Genomic DNA, 22,748 nt, shown 5'->3' on the forward strand with positions numbered 1-22,748 from the left:
AGTCAACAGGGGAGATAACATCTTACCAACAGGTCATACAGCAGTTAATTAGCTGCTACACACTAGGTCAGCATCAGGATTAAAAACTCTAATTTAGTAAATGGGAGGAAACCCCCACTCAAGACCCCCCCTTGCACTGATATACTGTATCAATTGCCCATGACCATAGACGTAACCGCGCGCACCCACGTTGCTTGCACGCGCACGTTTTTTTGACAGGCAAGGACACCACACTGCTTTGCTTGTGTGTGGCTGTTTGACAGATGGAGTTGGTTTGACTACGAAGTAGCGCTGAAGGAATTGGGGAAATAAACAATAATTTCGGGCTTTGCTGCCATGAGAGTTGAACAACAGAGTGAACATGGGGAAAACTCAACGAATTCGGTGAGCACTAAGTAACGGAGTGGAATCACAATGCAAGTGACATTTCAAAAGCTCTAACCTTGCATGAGATTGTTAAGAACTAACCAAAACACATAACGTTACAGCCTACATTGTCTGTGTGGACAGCCACCAAATTATATATCACGACACGACCTTATTCCTCAGTGAAACAGTGAATGACACAGTTGTTTCAATTACCTCAAGTGTGGGAAATTCTGTGTTTCTAAACGGTTGTCACTAAGTATCCTGTCCTGAAAAGATGTTTGACAATTTGTCTCGTTCAACGTATCACGACAAACAGTTGGCAAAATAGTTATGTTATTTTCAATCAATCTTTTAAATAACAACAGTAATCAGAGAAAGGTAATCTGTCAAAACCACTATAACAACATACATACCATCAGTTTTGACATATACACCAGTGTCTTAACTGGACAAAACCCCATCAGCTTTCATTTTTTATAGTTAATCTTAAACAATATGTCTCGATCCCATTTTATAGCATGATGATAACTGTATTTTTTCCCCAATTAATGTCTATCTACAGTCATCTGTGTCAGGGGTCTGTGGTGGCTTTTTGTGTGTGTCAGAGAAACACCCACTGCCTTTGTCACTCAAACCCCGGTGGCATGGTGAGTGGAATGATAAACAGAGGCGCTAGCTATCCATGTCAGGGCCCAAAATAGAGGCGGACCAAGAGGCTAAGATAGACCCCAGCTCTCCATATAAGTCTGCATGGTCCCAGGTCTGTGTGTCTGGCTGCCTTCACACTGTTACCCTGACATGTCCACCTGCTGCTATGGGGGTGAGGGCTTTATATAGCCTCACTCCCCTTAGCTGGCCCATATTATTTTAACTGTTTAGCCACTACTGATCCGGTGTATCATTTCAAAGCCTCAGCTATGGCTGGTTAAGAATACTTTTAGTTGCATTGTATTAGGTATAAATGGATGATGACTTATGTACGCTATGAATGAGTGATGTTGAACTTACACTGAGTGTACAAAACATCAAGGACTCTACAAGGTGTCTAAAGCATTCCACAGGGATGCTGGCCCATGTTGACTCCAATCCTTCCCACAGTTGTGTCAAGTTGGCTGGATGTCCTTTGGGGGGTGGACCATTCTTGATACCAATGGGAAACTGTTGAGCGTGAAAAACCCAGCAGCGTTGCAGTTCCTGACACAAACTGGTGCGCCTGGCACGTACTACCACACCCTGTTCAAAGACACTTCAATATTTTGTCTTGCCCATTCACCCTCTGAATGGCACACATACACAATCCATGTCTCAATTGTCTCAAGGCTTAAAAATCCTTCTTTAACCTGTCTCCTCCCCTTCAGCTGCACTGATTGAAGTGGATTTAACAATGACATCAATAAGGGATCATATATTTCACCTGGATTCACCTGGTCAGTCTATGTCATGGAAAGAGTAGGTGTTCTTAATGTTTTGTACACTTAGGGTATTTACCAGTCTGCGGACTTAGGTGAGACTTATCTGATCTCGCAAATTGGCAGACCGTAAACAATGGGCATAGCTTTGAGGGAATGTTTCAGTTGGTTCCATCCCATTAATGTGGCATGTTTGTAATTTGTTAAGGCAGTGTTTCCCAGGGCCTCCCAAGTAGTGCAGTGGTCTAAGGCACTGCATCGAAGTGCTAGCTGTGCCACTAGAGATCCTGGTTCGAGTCCAGGCTCTGTCGTAGCCGGCCGCGACTGGGAGACCCATGGGGCGGCGCACAATTGGCCCAGCGTCTTCCAGGGTAGGGTAGGGTTTGGCTGGCAGGGATGTCCTTGTCCCATCGCGATCTAGCGACCCCTGTGGCGGGCCCGGGCGCAGTGCACGCTGACTTGGTCGCCAGGTGTACAGTGTTTCCTCCGACACATTGGTGCGGCTGGCTTCTGGGTTAAGCGGGCACTGTGTCAAGAAGCAGTGCGGCTCGGTTGGGTTGTGTTTCGGAGGATGCACGACTCTCGACCTTCGCCTCTCCCGTGTCTGTACGGGGGTTGCAGCGATGGGACAGGGACTGTAACTACTACCAATTGGATACCACAAAATTGGGGAGAAAAAGGGGTTAAAATCCCCCCAAAAAAAAAGGCAGTGTTTCCCGAACTGCTCCTTGTGACCCTCAGCCACTCCACATATTATATAGCACACCTGATTCAACTAGACAACTAATCAGGTGTGTTAGTGTTGGAATAGATCAAATACAGGTTTGTGCAGGACTGGGACCGGTTTGGGAAACATTGGGTTGGAGTACCGACGTGGTGGTGGAACATATGGCCTCACATAGACTCATATGGCCTCACATAGACTCCGGCAACACTACTCCAGTTAAAAATGGACCTAGTAATGTGGACTGGAGGTGACATATGCACAAATCATTTTGATATGCTCTCTGTCTCTTTTTCTCAACCCAACCTGGACTCGGGGGTAGCCGTAACATAGTAAACGTTAATCCAGTACACTCCAATTAGTATGATATGTTAAGTTTACATTTACATTTACATTTACGTCATTTAGCAGACGCTCTTATCCAGAGCGACTTACAAATAGGTGCATTCACCCTATAGCCAGTGGGATAACCACTTTACAATATTTTATTTTTATTTTTTAGGGGGGGGTAGAAGGATTACTTTATCCTATCTCAGGTATTCCTTAAAGAGGTGGGGTTTCAAATGTCTCCGGAAGGTGGTGAGTGACTCCGCTGTCCTGGCGTCGTGAGGGAGCTTGTTCCACCATTGGGGTGCCAGAGCAGCGAACAGTTTTGACTGGGCTGAGCGGGAACTATGCTTCCGCAGAGGAAGGGGAGCCAGCAGGCCAGAGGTGGATGAACGCAATGCCCTCGTTTGGATGTAGGGACTGATCAGAGCCTGAAGGTACAGAGGTGCCGATCCCCTCACAGCTCCATAGGCAAGCACCATGGTTTTGTAACAGATGCGAGCTTCAACTGGAAGCCAGTGGAGTGTGCGGAGGAGCGGGGTGACATGAGAGAACTTGGGAAGGTTGAACACCAGACGGGCTGCGGCATTCTGGATGAGTTGTAGGGCTATGCATGACTAGTGGTAATAACTTGAATTGTTAGGCTATGCATGACCAGTGTTAACTTGAATTGTTAGGCTATGCATGACTAGTGTTAATAACTTGAATTGTTAGGCTATGCATGACTAGTGTTAATAACTTAAATGCATGACTAGTGGTAATACCTATATTTTAATATGGTATGTATTAATTTGTGGATGTCCATCATCCATTTCGTATGATAAATTACGAATTACAATTCTTATGATATGTTACAAATTGCAATTTGTACAATATGTTGCAAATTGGAATATTCGTACAATATGTTACAAATTTGAAAAACATATGATATTTTACGAATTCCAATTTGTTGTGGCTAACGTTAGCTAGGTGGCTAACGTTAGCTAGGCTAGGGGTTAAGGTTAGGGTTAGGAGTTAGGTTAAATGGTTAAAGTTAGGGGAAGGGTTAGCTAACATGCTAAGTAGTTGCAAAGTAGGTAATTAGCTGCTAAAATGCTGAAGTTGTCCATGATGAGATTATCAACCTAGCCCCAGAGACAAAAAAAATCCATCAATCTTACAGTTGTAATAAAAGAGCTCCATAGCTCATCTGAGTAATTATTACTCAGCAATACTCTGTCACGCTAATCAGGGTTAAAGGATTGGAGTTTAAAGGAAAGGACTGGAAAAGATAACCTCTAGAACGTGAACTCTTTCCAATCTTGCCAGGAAGGTCATATAAACAATTGCATACCTTCATTGTAGAGACTATTTTCACCCTAGCAACAGGTTAACGGAAAGCCTTTTGTTCTTCATTGACGTTATGTCACTCCTCAGAGCCAGATGCTGATCAACCAGCTGAGGGAGATCACTGGTATCCAAGACCCACAGATCCTCCTCAGGGCCCTTAATGTGAGTACCAAACACTGTGGACAGACAGGCAGATAGGCTTAGGTTCTGCCTGCTTAATCAGTATAACGTTGTCATATTGTAGATAGATAGATAGATAGACAGTAACCTAAGCCAACTCAAAGTTTATTGATTTCTGCTTGGTGGTCCAGGCCTATCATACACCTAAACCATTTCTTAGATATTGTTCAGCTAAATGATTGGCCTGTCTCAATGACACTATGAGAGGACTTCAAGGTAGGTCCTGAAGACACTCTGGGAACAAATGTTTTTATTACCACGTCTTGATTTGATTAATTGTGTTGTGACATGATATTAGCTGTATGCCGTGTCAGAGACCAATGATGTAGTGTCTAAGAAGACAACTGTGAGATGATGTCATGCCTACACCATTAGTCAATGAGCATGAACTAGTTGGAGGGAAAACCTGCATATAGTACATTTGAGCTATGAACATTTCAGGTCGTTGTTGCAAAAGAGTTCTCAGCAATTTACGTGCTTGAAAGTCAAAATAAAGTCCATTGTCACAGACATTTTTGTCAGCCGGCTCTCTCACCAGGCTTTTGACCATTGTCTTGAGATAGCCTATATTTCCCGGTCAGTCCCCGGAACAAATCCTTTAGAAGGACTCTGTCACGTAGAGGTCAAACTTAAGGTTAGGGGTAGCCGTTTGCCTAGATTGTCACGATCGTCTGAAGGAGGAGACCAATGCGCAGCGTTGCGAGTGAACATGATGACTTTATTAACTTAAAGCAACCACGAAGAAAACAACAAATGACGATCCGTGAAGTTCTATACTGAATACTACTAACAGCAACAAAGAAACAATAACCCACAACACAAAGTGAACTCACACAGTATAAATATGGCTCCCAATCAGAGATAACGAGCCGACAGCTGACACTCGTTACCTCCGATTGGGAGTCATACGACTAATCAAGAACAATTAACCAAACATAGAAAATGCACAACCAGAAATCCCCAACATAGAAATACACCCAAACAATGAAACTAAACAACCCTGGCTCAAATATCAAGGTCCGTGGAGCCAGAGTGTCACATTACCCCCCCCTAAAGGTGCGACCTCCGGGCGCACCAGCATACAGTCTCGGGGAGGGTCTGGGTGGGCGTCTGTCCCTGGTGGCGGCTCTGGCCCAGGTCGTGGTCTGGCGGATCCTGGCGGGACGGCTCTGGCGGATCCAGGCTGGACGGCTCTGGCGGATCCTGGCTGGACGGCTCTGGCGGATCCTGGCTGGACGGCTCTGGCGGATCCTGGCTGGACGGCTCTGGCGGATCCTGGCTAGACGGTTCTGGCGGATCCTGGCTGGACAGCTCTGGCGGATCCTGGCTGGACGGCTCTGGCGGATCCTGGCAGGACGGCTCTGGCGGATCCTGGCTGGCTGACGGATCTGGCGGATCCTGGCGGGCTGACGGATCTGGCTGCTCATGGCTGGCTGACGGATCTGGCTGCTCATGGCTGGCTGACGGATCTGGCTGCTCATGGCTGGCTGACGGATCTGGCTGCTCATGGCTGGCTGACGGATCTGGCTGCTCATGGCTGGCTGACGGATCTGGCTGCCCATGGCTGGCTGACGGATCTGGCTGCTCGCGGCTGGCTGACGGATCTGGCTGCTCATGGCTGGCTGGACGGGTCTGGCTGCTCATGGCTGGCTGACGGATCTGGCTGCTCATGGCTGGCTGACGGGTCTGGCTGCTCATGGCTGGCTGACGGATCTGGCTGCTCATGGCTGGCTGACGGATCTGGCTGCTCATGGCTGGCTGACGGATCTGGCTGCTCATGGCTGGCTGACGGATCTGGCTGCTCATGGCTGGCTGACGGATCTGGCTGCTCATGGCTGGCTGACGGATCTGGCCACTCCTGGCTGGCGGAAGGCTCTGGCTGATCCCCGTCTGGCGGAAGGCTCTGGCTGCTCCTGTCTGGCGGAAGGCTCTGGCTGATCCGATCTGACGGAAGGCTCTGGCTGCTCCTGTCTGGCGGAAGGCTCTGGCTGATCCTGTCTGGCGGAAGGCTCTGGCTGATCCTGTCTGGCGGAGAGCTCTAGCGGCTCCCGGTCTGGCGGGACGGCTCTGAAGGCTCATGGCAGACGGGCGGCTTTGTAGGCTCAGTACAGACGGGCAGTTCAGACGGCGTTGGGCAGACGGACAGTTCAGACGGGCGTTGGGCAGACGGGCAGTTCAGACGGCGTTGGGCAGACGGGCAGTTCAGGCGCCCGTTGGGCAGACGGGCAGTTCAGACGGCGTTGGGCAGACGGGCAGTTCAGACGGGCGTTGGGCAGACGGGCAGTTCAGGCCGGCTGGCGACGCACATCGTGGACCTGGTGCGTGGAGTAGGAACAGGCCGGACCGTACCGGGAACACCCACCACTGGCCTTAACTGGGGATCAAGAACGGACCGGACCAGACTGGGAACACACTTCAGTCTCTCATGCCGTGCCACAACAACTTCCCTCCCTCTACTCGCCAATGGCTCCCGTAATCCGATAGCCTTCTCTCCTTTTCTCCCTGTGGCAGCCTCCTGCTGCCCAGGCGCCCAAGCCATGTGCCCCCCCAAAAAAATTTGGGGAGTAACCACGGGCTTCCAGCCTCGACTCCGCGCTTCCTCTTCATACCACCTCCTCTCGGCTGCAGCTGCCTCCAGCTCTTCACGAGGGCGGTGATATTCCTCCTCATACCACCTCCTCTCGGCTGCAGCTGCCTCCAGCTCTTCACGAGGGCGGTGATGTTCCTCCGGTTGTGCCCAAGGACCCTTTCCAGCCCGAATCTCCTCCCATGTCCAAAAATCCTTAGGAGGCGTCCATAAATCCTGCGTAGGTAGGTCTTGTTGCCGCTTGTTACGCCGCTTGGTCCTCTTGGGGTGGGTTATTCTGTCACGATCGTCTGAAGGAGGAGACCAATGCGCAGCGTTGCGAGTGAACATGATGACTTTATTAACTTAAAGCAACCACGAAGAAAACAACAAATGACGATCCGTGAAGTTCTATACTGAATACTACTAACAGCAACAAAGAAACAATAACCCACAACACAAAGTGAACTCACACAGTATAAATATGGCTCCCAATCAGAGATAACGAGCCGACAGCTGACACTCGTTACCTCCGATTGGGAGTCATACGACTAATCAAGAACAATTAACCAAACATAGAAAATGCACAACCAGAAATCCCCAACATAGAAATACACCCAAACAATGAAACTAAACAACCCTGGCTCAAATATCAAGGTCCGTGGAGCCAGAGTGTCACATAGATGCCAGTTTATCTCTGCTTTAGCTGCTCTGTCCTTTGTCAGAGTTGTTAATATCAGAAACAGACTGGCACCAGGCCAGGGAGTTCTGGGAAAAGACACATTGTAATGCCTACTCTTATATCTCTGATATCAGGCCAGTCAGGGGGACATCAGCCATGCTGTTGGGCTGCTGACCACACAGCCACCAGAGGAGGGCCAGGGGACTGAGGACACCCCAGACACAGAAGTCAACAGGGAGGCCTGGGGGGGCCAGAAAGGTAGGCTGGAAGTTGAGAAGGAAAGTCTCTAAGGAAAGGAGCAAAATACTGAAGGTCTGGTGATGAACGAAGAAGATAATTGGTTTCCCAATGCAAACTGATTTCTGTTGTTGAGTACATCAAAGCTATGCAAACTTGTGACTCTCCATCATTCTGAAATTTCCTCAGGTGCTCCTCCTAAAGATGACCTTCAGACAGCCATTGAGCTCAGCTTGCAAGAATCCCAGGCAGAGGAGCGAGAGCTCAACAGGTATAGTAGTCCAGTACCTCACCATTTCCCCTTTGTTTGCTGTTTTCTTGCTGAACGAAGTCACCAATTGAGAGTCATCTCTCAATTAAAAAGTTATATTATCTGAAGTGAACACAGAGGTACTGTATGAGCAATAGATAACGTCAACGAAAAAGGAATACCAGGGTCCTGTTCATAAGAGCATGCAACAGAAAATGTATTTCTTATTGGACCCTCCCCATTTTTGTCAGTTTTCTTCCATTTGGTGCCAAATGAACACAACCCAGGTGTAACTCTCAATCAGACCATTGTCTACAGTTGATGAGTGGCATGTTTTGGTGTGTTCCAGGGCGCTGGAGGCCAGCGTGGAGGACAGTGCTGCACGGGTGAAGAGGAAGCGCTGCGAGGCCCAAGGAGAGAGCTGCATCCCTGCAGACTGGATCCGCCAGGAGGAGTGGCCCGTGGGCATCCGCAATGTGGGCAACACCTGCTGGTTCAGTGCCGTCATACAGGTGAGGTACACACAATATACACAAAAATACACAGTCATTAACAGTGTCTGCTCTGGAGCTTGCACTTTAAAATATACACAAAATATATGCACAGTAAAATAGAATTGTGCCAGTGAGATGAACAGGATAAAAAGTTAAGTAGAACATTTGGGTTTGTGCTGTGGACCTTGTTCATGCTTTGCCATTTAAGACCACCTGTTGTATCACCAGTCGGGTCCTTGCTGTTACTAAGGTTGATGTCGTACAGTAAAGGTTGTATTTGAATTTTGCAGAATCTGCAGAATCCCTTGGACTCCTATGGTCTCTATAATATGACCTTGACTTTTCTGCACCACCTCCTAATTGGTGTATATGTGATAACCATGTTTAGAACCTCTCTCCGTTTTCCGAAACCTTTCAAGACTTCTGGTGTGACTCGGTTCAAAATATTACCACTAGGAGAGAAGGCCTCAAACACATGTTTGCGTCCAATTCGCTGAACGATGTCGACTTCTGTCAAGAGATATTACCTGACTTCTCACTCTGCTTTCTCGACTGAAACCAAACATTTCAGAACATATCGTTTCAAACTGTTGCCACACAATCAAGCCATATTGTGTTAATTGAGTTGTCGGTAATACCAGGAGGATGGGGAAAGATGAGGTGCAGTGGTGGGGTAAGGGTTTTTACTTTCCAAACGCAAAAGCTTCATGGTGCTCTAATTCTATTAAGAGTCCATTCCAGACTAAATTTAGCCGGGCCTATCAGGTGGATCTGCTGAAATTCAAGCCTACATTGATATTGATAGACTGCAAGGGTAATTAAATAGTGCAGTGTTGTGATGATAGAGCGAGCGATGAACTCTGCAGCCTGGACTGAAATTAGTTTATATCTGTAGATTAGGCCAAATGGGAACGCTCATGTGTCTTAATTTCGTTCAGATATGCGCCACATCGATTAAAGCACCAAAAACCCAAAGGAAATATCATCAGGGGATAGGAATGCATGCACACATTTTGAGTGGCTGAGAAGTCGTTTGAAATCGTTGCATTTTAAATCCAGCCTTTTATTTGACTCTTTCCATCACAATTTGCCAATAGAATGTAGTTATCTGATTGAGACTCGCTGTATGACCGCATGTGGCTGTGTACTCATATTTCTGTTGTATCTGGTGTGGTACGCTTTACAGTAAGATTGTGATAAGCTGTAATTAAGTTTCTGGGAAATGAGAAAGTAGAGAAGACACACAGGCCTAATGCGATCAAAAACATGGGTATATTGTTGTTGCTTCAAAACTGCACTTAAGTCTCCATTATTTTGTATTGTATATGTTACACAGAGTTAAGATTTAGAAATAAAACACACTATAGTTCGCCAGCATCGATGAAGTGTCTTGTCACTAACTAATATAAAGATAAAATTATCTAATTTATTCGTCTTATGAGACGAAAATTACCATCACCCTGTCTCATACAGTAAAGTTATATCTCAATGGCATTTTCTTTTGTTTGCTTAACTGTGACTCTCATGTGTTAAAACCTCCATAAGTATCCTCGACAATGACATTTTACACATGAAAAGACAGACAGAGTGATGGAAAGGTGACCAATATCATCTTTGTCTCTTATTTCAGTCCCTGTTCCACCTGCCAGTGTTCCGCAGATTGGTACTTAACTACTGCCTGTCTGAGCGAATCCTGGAGAAGTGTAAGAGCCACTCGGTGAGTGTCCAATGGAGGGCCAGGAGCCCTGAGGAACAGAGAAGGGACCTTTGGGTCCCAGAGGCTGAAGAGTCAGGGGATGTCTGGCTGGTGTTAGAGGGGAAACTAGACTACAGGGTTATAGAGTGTGCATAAAGATAGTGGGTAACACTTAATAGTAACTTCCATGAAGAAGCATTGATAAACCATTTATAAACAGTGTAGGCTACATGCTATAATCAAATGTTATAAAAATGTATATATACGTTTATAAGAATTATAAGAAAGGCTCATGAAAGTTATTATTAAGTGTAAGTACAAAGTTATATGGACCCCTCTGCATATGGCGATATATTGTTGAAAACAGGTAAAAAATCAGTAAAGCGTTACCCAGGTTTTCCAGTGCAGCTCTGTGAAGTGAGAAAAGCCTAACATACGCCTGTGTTCTCAGGACAAGAGGAACATAGCCTTCATGCAGGAGCTCCGCTGTCTCTTTGCTCTCATGGTGGGCTCCACTCGCAGGTTTGTGGACCCGTCTGCTGCCGTAGAGCTTTTGAGAGATGCTTTCAGATCCAGTGAGGCCCAACAGGTACACACTGAGGTCCAACAGGTACACGCACACGTGCATGCACACTTGTGTCAGTGCATGCGCACGCACGCACACACACACACACGCGCGCACACACACACACACACACACACACACACACACACACACACACACCTGGGTCATGGACACCACTTTACAACAACTGCTTTGTATACAAAGATGTTAATTTCAGATGTGTTAATTCTAGGATGTGAGTGAGTTCACCCACAAACTCCTTGACTGGCTTGAAGATGCCTTTCAGCTGGCTGCTAATGGAAAGTAAGTCAAGGATTTGATCCTTAACAGTCAGTTCTGTACGAAAGCACATATTTATTGTCATAGCTAACCAGGGACGCAACTTTCACTGGGGACATGTCCCCCCCACATTCTGAAATTGCCTAGTTTTATCATTGGAATGTGATACAAAACAAGGCAACGGTGTGCTTTAGGACCATGCGGACACCTCCGAGCAGTCGGGTAGGCTGTTTGGAGTGTTTATCCGACTGGATAAAAAAATTAAAAAATAAAATATTATGTCCCCTCCACTTCTAAAACCAAAGTTGCGCCCACTTCTAAAACCAAAGTTGCGCCCCTGTAGCTAACTAAGATTCCATAGCTACTGTAATTGGTTCAGCTATCTGACATTGACATTCCATTATTGACATTCCAGTACTGTAGTCCCGTGTAGCTCAGTTGGTAGAGCATGGCGTTTGCAACGCCAGGGTTGTGGGTTTGTTTCCCACGGGGGGCCAGTATGAAAAAAATATATAATAATAATAATAAAATGTATGCACTCACTAACTCTAAGTCGCTCTGGATAAGAGCGTCTGCTAAATGACTAAAATATAAATATAAATGTACTGAACATAAAATAAGTATTCCTATTACTGTACCAGTATTATTTGTGTCTTGACGTACAATAAATCAGATATTGAATTGCTCGAGGTATAAAAGTGATCTTATCTTTAGTAGCCCGGAAGATAAAAAAGAAAACCCAATGGTTCAGCTGTTCTATGGGACATTTGTGGCAGAGAGAACTCATGCGGGTAAGTATAGAATGGACATTTCATTTTGGTTATACTGTAGGGCCATGAGTATTTCCTGATCACCTGACCTGACCAGGAAAAGCTAGTTTTTAGGCTATGACCGTAGTCACTATCATTAAAGGGCTATGACCCTGTATGACTAGTCATAATCTGATACAGCCATTATGTAGGCCCCAGAGTTTTTCCTGCTGAGGTCACATGGTGAAGAAAAACTCCTGACCCTTCTTATGCAATCCGTATTCTTTCTGTCAATTCACATCGATGTTTGACCATGTGTAGGCAAGACCTTATCCAACATCGAGCAGTTTGGCCAGTACCCCTTACAAGTGAACGGTTTCAACAACTTGGATGAATGTCTTGAAGGCGCCATGGTAGAAGGGGAGATTGAAGCCCTACATTCGGATCAAACCATTTCGTCTGGCAGCGAGGTGAGCATACCAAACTCCTAGCTTTATGTTTACTCTGAAAGTTGTTGTGAATGTTAAGCCAAGTAAATATGAATGTAAATGTAATAGAAATAGAAATGTATATGGAAATGTTAATTTGGATGTGAATTCTCTCTGTTCCAGAGGTGGTTCTCAAAGTTACCACCAGTGTTGACCTTTGAACTGTCCAGGTTTGAATTCAACCAGTCTTTAGGACGCCCAGAAAAGATTCACAAGAAACTAGAGTTCCCACAAATCATATATATGGACAGGTGAGCTGTTTGATATTCATTTGAGAAAAAAACAAAATCTATGTATATTTATGTGTGTTCATATGTATCTAAACATATGCAGTGCTGTGAAAAAGTATTTGCCCCCTTTCAAATTTTCTCTACTTTTGCATATTTTTGATACTGAATGTTATCAGATCTTCAACCAACACCTAATATTAGATCAAGGGAACCTGAATGAACAAATAACACAACAATTACATACTTATTTCATTTATTTCATAAACAAAGTTATGCAAAACCCAATGCTCCTGTGTGAAAAAGTAATTGCCCCCTTACACTCAATAACTGGTTGTGCCACCTTTAGCTGCAATGACTCCAACCAAACTCTTCCTGTAGTTGTTGATCAGTTTCTCACGTCGCTGTGGAGGTAGTGTGATGGTTTATATTTAAGCAATAAGGCCCAAGGGGTGTGGTATATGGCCAATATACCATGGCTAAGGGCTGTTCTTATGCATGACGCAATGCAGAGTGCCTGGATACAGTCCTTAGCCGTGGTATATTGGCCATATACTGTAACACAAACCCCCGAGGATATACCATGGCTGTCAGCCAATCAGCATTCAGGGCTTGAACCACCCAGTTTATAATCATATTGAGTATCGGCATTCATTTAGACTGACCATTGTATTGCATTGTAATGATGATACTGTAAGTGGGGAATCCGAGTCAAATAAACTTTTGTTGTGGTAAACTAAGTTTACTGTATGCGAACAGATACCTTCACAAGAACAATGAGCAGACCCACAACAGGAGAGGAGAGGTGAAGAGACTGAAGGAGCAGCTCATAGTCCTGCAGCAGAAACTGGAATGGTGAGTTTACTATCGAGTTTACTGTTTGTAAAGCAGGGTGACACATCAGGTTTGTACACGCCAATACACGTGTTCTTTTAGTTAATCATTTTTCATTGAAAAAGTCAGTGATGACTGCAACAGGATGGATACCTCCAAATGTGTCCATTGAAAGTGAATGAATCATGAGTAAGTAGAAAAACTGTCATACACGCAGTGGTCCCATAATATTAGTATTTTGATTCACGTAGGAAATGTCCTGCTCATGAGTCATGACCGACAATGTTATTGATGAAACTTGCTTGTAATTGTTTGCCAATTTACTGTCAGTTCAACCTCTGTCTCCTTCTGTTTCCAGCTACAGAAACTATGGCTCAGGGCCGACAAAGTATCCCCTGGCAGACATGTTACAGTACGTGTTGGAGTTTGCCTCCACTAAGCCCACTAGTGTCTCCCCAGCTGAAGATGTGAGGCTGGGTACCTCTTCCCCCACTCCCCACAGCAGCAACACCCAGCATACAGAGGCCAACCCTGACGACACCAGGCAAGGACCTCTGGGACAACTTTGTCTCACTAGTCAAGGCTATGAGTGAATTTCTAGTTTCTTGTGCTTACACAAAATCTAGTCCTGCCACACTTACCGTTACTCAATATGACCGCAGTGCCAGCTGCTGAAGAGAGCGTAAACACTTTGTTACGTGTTCCTACCTAGAATGTCAATGTGAAGTCAGTCAATTCAGGACATAATTGAAAATCTGTTAATAAATTTGAAACTCCTAGTAAAAAATGATGGGAAATAGATTTCTATTTATTCCATTTAATTTCTGAAATGAAATTTACCAAAACCCTGTAATGTTTTACCTGTTAGCCTATGTATAGTACATCAGTCACTGTCTTTACTGTATTTTTGCATGCCAACCCCATTTGTTTACATCCTGCTTTTCCTCTGTGGGTCTCCTCAGTCAGTGCCAGGAGCCAGGAGACACAGGCCCATCCGACAGCCCCACCTGCCAGCAACAGCCCCCCTCGGGCCAGAGGACACCCATCTACAAGCCCTTCACCCAGTGCAGACCCCCCATGGACACCCCACCTCACCCCGCCCCTCACAGTGTGACCGAGGAAGAGCTGCGCTTTGTCAAGACCTGCCTGCAGCGCTGGAGGACAGAGGTGGAGAACAACATGAACGGTACAGTGATTTACACCTTGATTCACTAATGATAACCTCTCTGTATTTGGGGTCAAAATATTTAATTTTTTATTGTACATTAAAGCCACACTGTAAGATATGCATAGCACCAACATTTTAGCAATGGATCTAATACATCCCATGACATTTTGACATGCAAATAGTACTTGATTTATATCATATATCTGTAGTGATTGGGAAATTACATTCCATGAGAGCAAGTTTAATTTTTAGAGATGATTTGAAGCTATATTTGATCATGCTCATTTACTGTACATTTCTAGTGATCGTTTTTCAATTGGATGTGTATCATGAGCTGAAAGCCTATCCTGGCTGTCAGTCAGTTATCCCAGAGTGTCTACTCTAGAGAGTGTGTGTGTGTGTGTGTGTGTGTGTGTGTGTGTGTGTGTGTGTGTGTGTGTGTGTGTGTGTGTGTGTGTGTGTGTGTGTGTGTGTGTGTGTGTGTGTGTGTGTGTGTGTGTGTGTGTGTGTGTGTGTCTGGCATGGCCCCAGGTGCACTGCATTGATCTGTGTGTCTGTGTCTCGGTGCTCAGAGCTAAAGGCCAGCATCGACAGGGTCAGCCTTGCACTGGAGGCCATGTACTCGGATAACAGCCTGTGTCAGGTAAGATCCCTCGTACTCATCTATCTGACATTCTGTGTCAGGTTAAAGCATGTGATACACTAATATCACTTTGTCAGGTTGAACATGTGTCACAAGCGTTGCATAATGATTCATCTCAGAACCCAGACCCAAATCTTGTGTAGGTACTCGATTTAGCATTTTGTTAACGGTCTGTCACAAGAGACAAGACTGATTAACAGTATCCCACACACTGAAAAACATTCTTACATGTTTCCATTGGCAATGAGTGAGATATTGTTGCCTTAGCATGTGTGCATTATCACATTATCACGATGCAGCACCATTGTGGGTGGGAACAGAGAGTGCATTGGTGTTGAATGTCATGAGAAGTTAATAACAAGAATGTAATGAGTTCAGTATATGTAATGAGATGCCATGGCATGCTATGCTATGCTAGTAACAAAGCAGAGGTTATAAAAAGCTTTTGGTTTATGTGTGCAGAAGCAATTATAGAATGTCTGAAACATTTTTAGTCCATTGTTTAATGTGTACACGTGCCAATACCGAAGATTTCTGCTGAAACATGAATTTCTGGGACCTAAAGTTCTTGTTTGAATGTGCACCGGCCAATACAGAAAGATTCGGCTGAAACTTCTACTTTTCTGGTCCTACCCTCTTGTTTGACGTGTGAAGGTGCCGTACAGGCTTCACGCTGTCCTCGTCCACGAGGGCCAAGCCTCGGCCGGCCACTACTGGGCTTATATCTACGACCACGCCAACCAGCGCTGGATGAAGTACAACGACGTCATCGTCAGCGAGTCCTCCTGGGAGGAGCTGGTCAGAGACTCGTACGGAGGCATGACCAACGCCAGCGCCTATTGTCTAATGTACATCGACGACAGGCTGCCTCACCTCATCGCAGGTACCCATATCCCTTCACCCCATTCCACTGAGAAACTAGCTATGGTTCTTTACTGGTTCTAACAGTAGACTTATCAGCTTGCTGCCAGCTCTTAGCAAACTGCTACTTCTCTGTAAATAAATTAACAACAGACTTTCAGCATGCTTATAGAGAAGGGCACTCAACATGTACTACACTGACACAAATGACTGATGATTGGTTGAAAGAAATGGATAATAAGAAGAGCTATACTGTTAGATTTCAGTGCAGCCTTTGATATTATTAACCATACCTGTTGTTGAGGAAACTTGTGTGTTATGGCTTTTCAACCTCTGCCATATCGTGGATTCAGCGCTATCTATCTAATAGAACTCAGAGGTTATTTATTTAATGGAAGCTTCTCTAATGTCAAACATGTAAAGTGTGGTGTACCGCAGGGCAGCTCTCTAGGCCCTCTACTCTTTTCTATTTTTACCAATGACCTGCCATTAAACAAAGCATGTGTGTCCATGAATGCTGATGATTCAACCATATACACATCAGCAACTACAGCTAATGAAGTCACTGAAACCCTTAACAAAGAGTTGAAGTCTGTTTTGGAATGGGTGGCCATTGTATTTGGTACAAATCATTCCCTAAGTTCTAGACCTCAGCTGAATCTGGTAATGAATGGTGTGGCTGTTGAACAAGTTGAGGAGAAGTAAATTACTTGGTGTCACCTTAGATTGTAAACTGTCATGGTCAAAACATATAGATTCAATGATTGTAAAGATGGGGAGAGGTCTGTCTGTAATAAAAAGATGCTCTGCTTTTTTGACACCACATTCCACAAAGCAAGTCCTGCAGGCTCTAGTTTTATCTTATCTTGATTATTGTACTCTGATATGGTCAAGTAACTGATAGATGCACACACACACTACATGTTAATGTTTTTAAATGTCTGTAAATTGTAAAGTGTTTTGTCTGTAATGTATTTTTCGTTATATGTCGGACCCCAGTAAGACTAGCTGTCGCCATTGGCGTCGGCTAATGGGGATCCCCAAAAAATTATCAAATAGAATGTATTCCAGGGACCAAAAACATATCAGCTAAATTAATTTGGACTGAAATCGTGCTCAGCTAAATTAATTTGGACTGCCTGCTGGCACTGTCCAGCGAGCAGAGCTCCATGTCTCTTTGAGCACACAGATGCCACAGCAGGTACGCTTGGCCTCAGGGCAAGTATCAAGCCCCAGCCCAGCGCCAAACAGAAGGCTCAAGTTGACATGTCACAGTGCTGTTTACATCTAACCATACCTATACTGTATCTACACTATATATACAAAAGTATGTGGACACCCCTTCAAATTAGTGGATTCGGCTATTTCAGCCACACCTGCTGACAGGTGTATAAAATCGAGCACACAGCCATGCAATTGCCATAGACAAACATTGGCAGTAGAATGACCTTACTGAAGAGCTCAGTGACTTTCAACGTGGCACCGTCATAGAAAGTCACCTTTCCAACAAGTCAGTTCGTCAAATATCTGCACTGCTAGAGCTGCCCCGGTCAACTGTAAGTGCTGTTATTGTGAAGTGGAAAAGTCTAGGAGAACGCTACCTGCCCCAATGAATAGTGCCAACTGTACAGCTTGGTGGAGGAGGAATAATGGTCTGGGGCTGTTTTTCATGCTTCGGTCTAGGCCCCTTAGTTCCAGTGAAGGGAAAATCTTAACGCTACAGCATACAATGACATTCTAAACAATTCTGTGCTTCCAACTTTGTGGCAACAGTTTTGGGAAGGCCCTTTACTGTTTCAGCATGACATTGCCCCCGTGCACAAAGCGAGGTCCATACAGAAATGGTTTGTTGAGATTGGTGTGGAAGAACTTGACTGGCCTGCACAGAGCCCTGACCTCCAGCCCATCGAAAACCTTTGGGATGAATTGGAATGCTGACTGCGAGCCAGGCCTAATCGCCCAACATCAGTGCCCGACCTCACTAATGCTCTTGTGGCTGAATGGAAGCAAGTCCCCGCAGCAATATTTCAACATCTAGTGGAAAGCCTTCCCAGAAGAGTGGAGGCTGTTATAGCAGCAAAGAGGGGACTAACTCCATTATTAATGTCCATGATTTTGGAATGAGATGTTCGACAAGCAGGTGTCCACATACTTTTGGTCATGTAGTGTATACCTGCTATATCTGTCCACACTGTAACTGCTTCACTTGATCTATACATAAATACATTTATGAATATCCAATTCATGGCCTGACCAGGTGTTAGGTTTTGTAGACCTGACCGGTTTATCTACATAGTTTTTCAGTGTATGCTGCTTAGTAGTTTAGGTTACTATTGACTGTTATCAGTTAGCTCGTTGTGATTGTTATATTTATGATATATTATGTCCACAGAGGACACAGATGACGAGACAGGCCAGGTCATGCAGGCCATGGATTCCCTGCCACCCATCCTCAGGCGCTACGTGCGCGAGGACAACCGCTGGTTCCAGCAGGAGCTCAAGGAGTGGGAAGACCAGTTCTGCCAGCAGCCACAGGAGGAACCATCAACCCCCACAGCAGCCGTCACCTCCACTCGTGCGCCCAGTAAAGACGACCCAGCAGAACCAGTCCCCCAACCTGGGCCTGCCCAGGAACCCACTGGGGAACAGGAACATGAGGCAGAATCGGTTGTTAAACCAGCTATGGAATCTGGAGGTTGGTCTGGACATACATTTATATGTCAGAGTTACACAATTCTGGTCTTTGAGGGTGGCGGTGTATGCTGGTTTTCATCCTTGTCTTTTAGTCACCACATTTGGCCAAGCACTATTGTCTCTGTCTGTCTGTCTGTCTGCCGATGGTGATGAATCAGTTTCGCTCTCTCCATAAAATTGATAAAGTTTATTTAATTCAAAATTTCAATTAAGCACTAGTGAAAAATGTAAACCAGCAGGACTGCAGGAGACTGTATACAGTCTTTAAGATCTGAGTTCTGACTATAGTTGCCTGTTCCACTCATGGTCCTTGTCCTGTTTCAGAGCCAGTTCCAACAAGCCAGCCCCAGTCCCCGGTCCCTGTGTCACCGGAGAGCACTGGCAGCAGCCCAGAGGAGAGCAACCACCAGGCTGTCTCTGTCTCTGGCACTGTCTCGCCAGAGCCTTGCCAACATACCAGTGAGGACGAGGAGGGGCAGCAACACAGACAGGTGGGCAGGGTGAAAAGAGGGATCTGGGGTTGTCATATGAGCACCCATTGAATAAAGATCATATACTCTATCTAGGCCACATACACATATATACCTAGGGCTATATCTCTTACTTCCCTGTTGCATAGTGATAGCTGCTGCTACTGGATGTTTTGGGTGTGACATTAGGATGAGTCATGACATTGGGGTGATACATGGGTTCAGTGTGAGATAAACAACAACAAATAACTCAGAGAATAACTCCCTTTTCTATTTTATATATCTTTCTTTTAGACAGTGGCTATGTGTAGTCCAAAGGCAGCTGTGTTTACCGCTAGGCCAACCTGCAACCTGCAATCTCGTCTCAGTTTTAACCAAGTCTTTTGTGAGATTGTACGTGTGAGCTTCATTTTTGTTTCAATATGTCATTTCGTACTAGTTGTGTTTGGACAAAGACAGTCTTGTTAGTATACAATAGTATTTTTCCAACTATTTAGCGAAAGCCCCTTTCCCCACATACCACACCCCCCTCCCTGGAGGTGATAAGGCCCTAGCAGCCAGTCACTGGACACCCTCCCCTGGCCATCCCAACAGCATTCCACATAGTCCTCAGCTGGTTTATCACTGGGGGATGTTGAGGAGACTCTGTCAGGAGGTGCAGGAGCTGTGGCCAGTGACAGGCATGGCTTTAAATAGAACCTTTAGCTTTTTATATCCCTTACTGTACTTTACGGTTGGTTAGTTTGAGAGTTCTGGCGTATTCCAGCGACAAGCCGTGGGTTGGTTGCTAGCTCGGACTGATGCTCGTTTTCAGGACTGTGAAATGTTTTGAGAATGCTTCTGTGAATGCTGATGACGTGGCTTTTGTCAACATTGAGTGACGACATAATTTTGTGAATGTGCATGAAACGTAGGCATATTACCTGTTGACAAGGATCCATCGCGATATATCAGTTGCTCTTTGTTGTCAGACTGATAGTAGTATCAGTAGTATCTGAATGTTAGGTCTAGATTTGACTCGCCTTATGCTTAATATAACTGTAATCGGGGCTTGTGTCACATATTCCATTGCTTGCTGGACAGACTACCTACCTGGGCAAACTGCAAACTTTAATCATAAATGGTGTACATGAGACCTCTAGTGGTCAGTGCATATAGTCCTGAATGAATCCCAATTGTTTTTGTTTTTGTTTATGGACCTTCCGTTATTTTAAAGATCAAACTAAGTTCATGCACAGTAAATGTACATTTTATGACTCAGTTTATCAATCGAAAGAGGATCCAGTCAGAAAAATCATTATATTTTATTTCAATTATACAGTGCATTCGGAAAGTATTCAGACCCCTTCACTTTTTCCATTTTTGTTACGTTACAGCCTTATTCTAAAATGGATTAAATTGTTTTTTTCCGTCATCAATCTACACACAATACCCCATAATGACTGAGCAAAAACAGGTTTTGTTAAAATTGTGCAAATGTATAAAAAATTAAAAACAGAAAAATCACATTTACATAAGTATTCAGACCCTTTACTCAGTACTTTGTTGAAGCACCTTTGGCAGCGATTACAGCCTGGAGTCTTCTTTGGTATGACGCTACAAACTTGGCACACCTGTATTTGGGGAGTTTCTCCCATTCTTCTCTGCAGATCCTCTCAAGCTCTGTCAGGTAGGATGGGGAGCGTCGCTGCACAGCTATTTTCAGGTCTCTCCAGAGATGTTAGATCGGGTTTAAGTCCGGGCTCTGGCTGGGCCACTCAAGGACATTCAGAGACTTGTCCTGAAGCCACTTCTGCGTTGTCTTGGCTGTGTGCTTAGGGTCATTGTCCTATTGGAAGGTGAACCTTGGCCCCAGTCTGAGCTCCTGAGCGCTCTGGAGCAGGTTTTCATCAAGGATCTCACTGTACTTTGCTCTGTTCATCTTTCCCTCAATCCTGACTAGTCTGCCTGCCGCTGAAAGACATCCCCACAGCATGATGCTGCCACCACCATGCTTCATCGTAGGGATGGTTCCAGCTTTCCTTCAGACGTGACGCTTGGCATTCAGGCCAAAGAGTTAAGTCTTGGTTTCATCAGACCAGAGAATCTTGTTTCTCATGGTTGGTGAGTCCTTTAGGTGCCTTTTGACAAACTCCAAGCGGGCTGTCATGTGCCTTTTACTGAGGAGTGGCTTCTGTCTGGCCACTCTACCATAAAGGCCTGATTTGGTGGAGTGCTTCAGAGATGGTTGTCCTTCTGGAAGGTTCTCCCATCTCCACAGAGGAACTCTGGAGCTCTGTCAGTGTGACCATCGGATTCTTGGTCACCTCCCTGTCCAAAGCCCTTCTCCCCCGATTGCTCAGTTTGGCCGGGCGGCCAGCTCTAGGAAGAGTCTTGGTGGTTCCAAACTTCTTCCAGTTCAGAATGATGGAGGCCGATGTGTTCTTGGGGACCTTCAATGCTTCCACATTTTTTTGGTACACTTCACCAGGTCTGTGCCTCGACACAATCCTGTCTCGCAGCTCTACGGACAATTCCTTTGACCTCATGGCTTGGTTTTTGCTCTGACATGCACTGTCAACTGTGGGAACTTATATAGACAGGTGTGTGCCTTTCAAAATAATGTCCAATCAATTGAATTTACCACAGGTGGACTCCAATGAAGTTGTAGAAACATCTCAAGGATGACCAATGGAAACAGGATGCACCTGAGCTCAATTTCGAGTCTCATAGCAAAGGGTCTCGCTTCATCATTATGGGGTATTGTGTGTAGATTGATGAGGACATTTTTTTATTTAATCAATTTTAGAATAAGGCTGTAACGTAACAAAATGTGGAAAAGGTAAAGGGGTCTGAATACTTTCCTAATGCACTGTATATGCTGTAATTAAAGTTTTCATTGTTTAAGCATTAGACATTTTTGGGGGGGTGACAGACTTTTTTTATTACCAGACAAGTATGCAGGTTAGGCAACTATATGCCTAAGACTTTATCTAGCAAAAAATATATATTAAAAAGTGTATGTATGTACAGTGGGGAAAAAAAGTATTTAGTCAGCCACCAATTGTGCAAGTTCTCCCACTTAAAAAGATGAGAGAGGCCTGTAATTTTCATCATAGGTACACGTCAACTATGACAGACAAAATGAGAGAAAAAAAATCCAGAAAATCACATTGTAGGATTTTTAATGAATTTATTTGCAAATTATGGTGGAAAATAAGTATTTGGTCAATAACAAAAGTTTCTCAATACTTTGTTATATACCCTTTGTTGGCAATGACACAGGTCAAACGTTTTCTGTAAGTCTTCACAAGGTTTTCACACACGGTTGCTGGTATTTTGGCCCATTCCTCCATGCAGATCTCCTCTAGAGCAGTGATGTTTTGGGGCTGTCGCTGGGCAACACAGACTTTACACGGTTCAGTCGTCCTGGTCCCTTTGCAGAAAAACAGCCCCAAAGCATGATGTTTACACCCCCATGCTTCACAGTAGGTATGGTGTTCTTTGGATGCAACTCAGCATTCTTTG

At 45.0% G+C, this 22,748-nt stretch overlaps 1 protein-coding gene across 5 annotated transcripts in view; it reads left to right on the forward strand.

Moving 5' to 3' along the window:
• The first annotated feature begins 211 nt into the window (after positions 1 to 211).
• The window catches only part of usp28 (ubiquitin specific peptidase 28), a 47,242-nt gene continuing 24,705 nt past the window's right edge, over positions 212 to 22,748 (forward strand). The window contains exons 1-18 of one of the 5 annotated variants that reach the window (XM_041893852.2): positions 212 to 384; positions 4,246 to 4,320; positions 7,721 to 7,844; positions 8,013 to 8,094; positions 8,423 to 8,585; positions 10,198 to 10,284; positions 10,715 to 10,873; positions 11,061 to 11,131; positions 11,822 to 11,898; positions 12,178 to 12,326; positions 12,468 to 12,595; positions 13,313 to 13,426; positions 13,764 to 13,949; positions 14,368 to 14,591; positions 15,146 to 15,216; positions 15,871 to 16,099; positions 18,470 to 18,772; positions 19,096 to 19,262. In XM_041893852.2, the coding sequence (XP_041749786.2) occupies positions 337 to 384; positions 4,246 to 4,320; positions 7,721 to 7,844; positions 8,013 to 8,094; positions 8,423 to 8,585; positions 10,198 to 10,284; positions 10,715 to 10,873; positions 11,061 to 11,131; positions 11,822 to 11,898; positions 12,178 to 12,326; positions 12,468 to 12,595; positions 13,313 to 13,426; positions 13,764 to 13,949; positions 14,368 to 14,591; positions 15,146 to 15,216; positions 15,871 to 16,099; positions 18,470 to 18,772; positions 19,096 to 19,262 (2,457 nt within the window). In that variant the 5' untranslated portion in view covers positions 212 to 336. The remainder of the gene's footprint in view (positions 385 to 4,245; positions 4,321 to 7,720; positions 7,845 to 8,012; positions 8,095 to 8,422; positions 8,586 to 10,197; positions 10,285 to 10,714; positions 10,874 to 11,060; positions 11,132 to 11,821; positions 11,899 to 12,177; positions 12,327 to 12,467; positions 12,596 to 13,312; positions 13,427 to 13,763; positions 13,950 to 14,367; positions 14,592 to 15,145; positions 15,217 to 15,870; positions 16,100 to 18,469; positions 18,773 to 19,095; positions 19,263 to 22,748) is intronic. The other 4 variants (XM_041893850.2, XM_041893851.2, XM_041893848.2 and 1 more) reach the window with 4 other exon arrangements.

This window comes from Coregonus clupeaformis, chromosome 13 (genome assembly GCF_020615455.1).
Source record: "Coregonus clupeaformis isolate EN_2021a chromosome 13, ASM2061545v1, whole genome shotgun sequence".
Taxonomy (NCBI): Eukaryota; Metazoa; Chordata; class Actinopteri; order Salmoniformes; family Salmonidae; genus Coregonus; species Coregonus clupeaformis.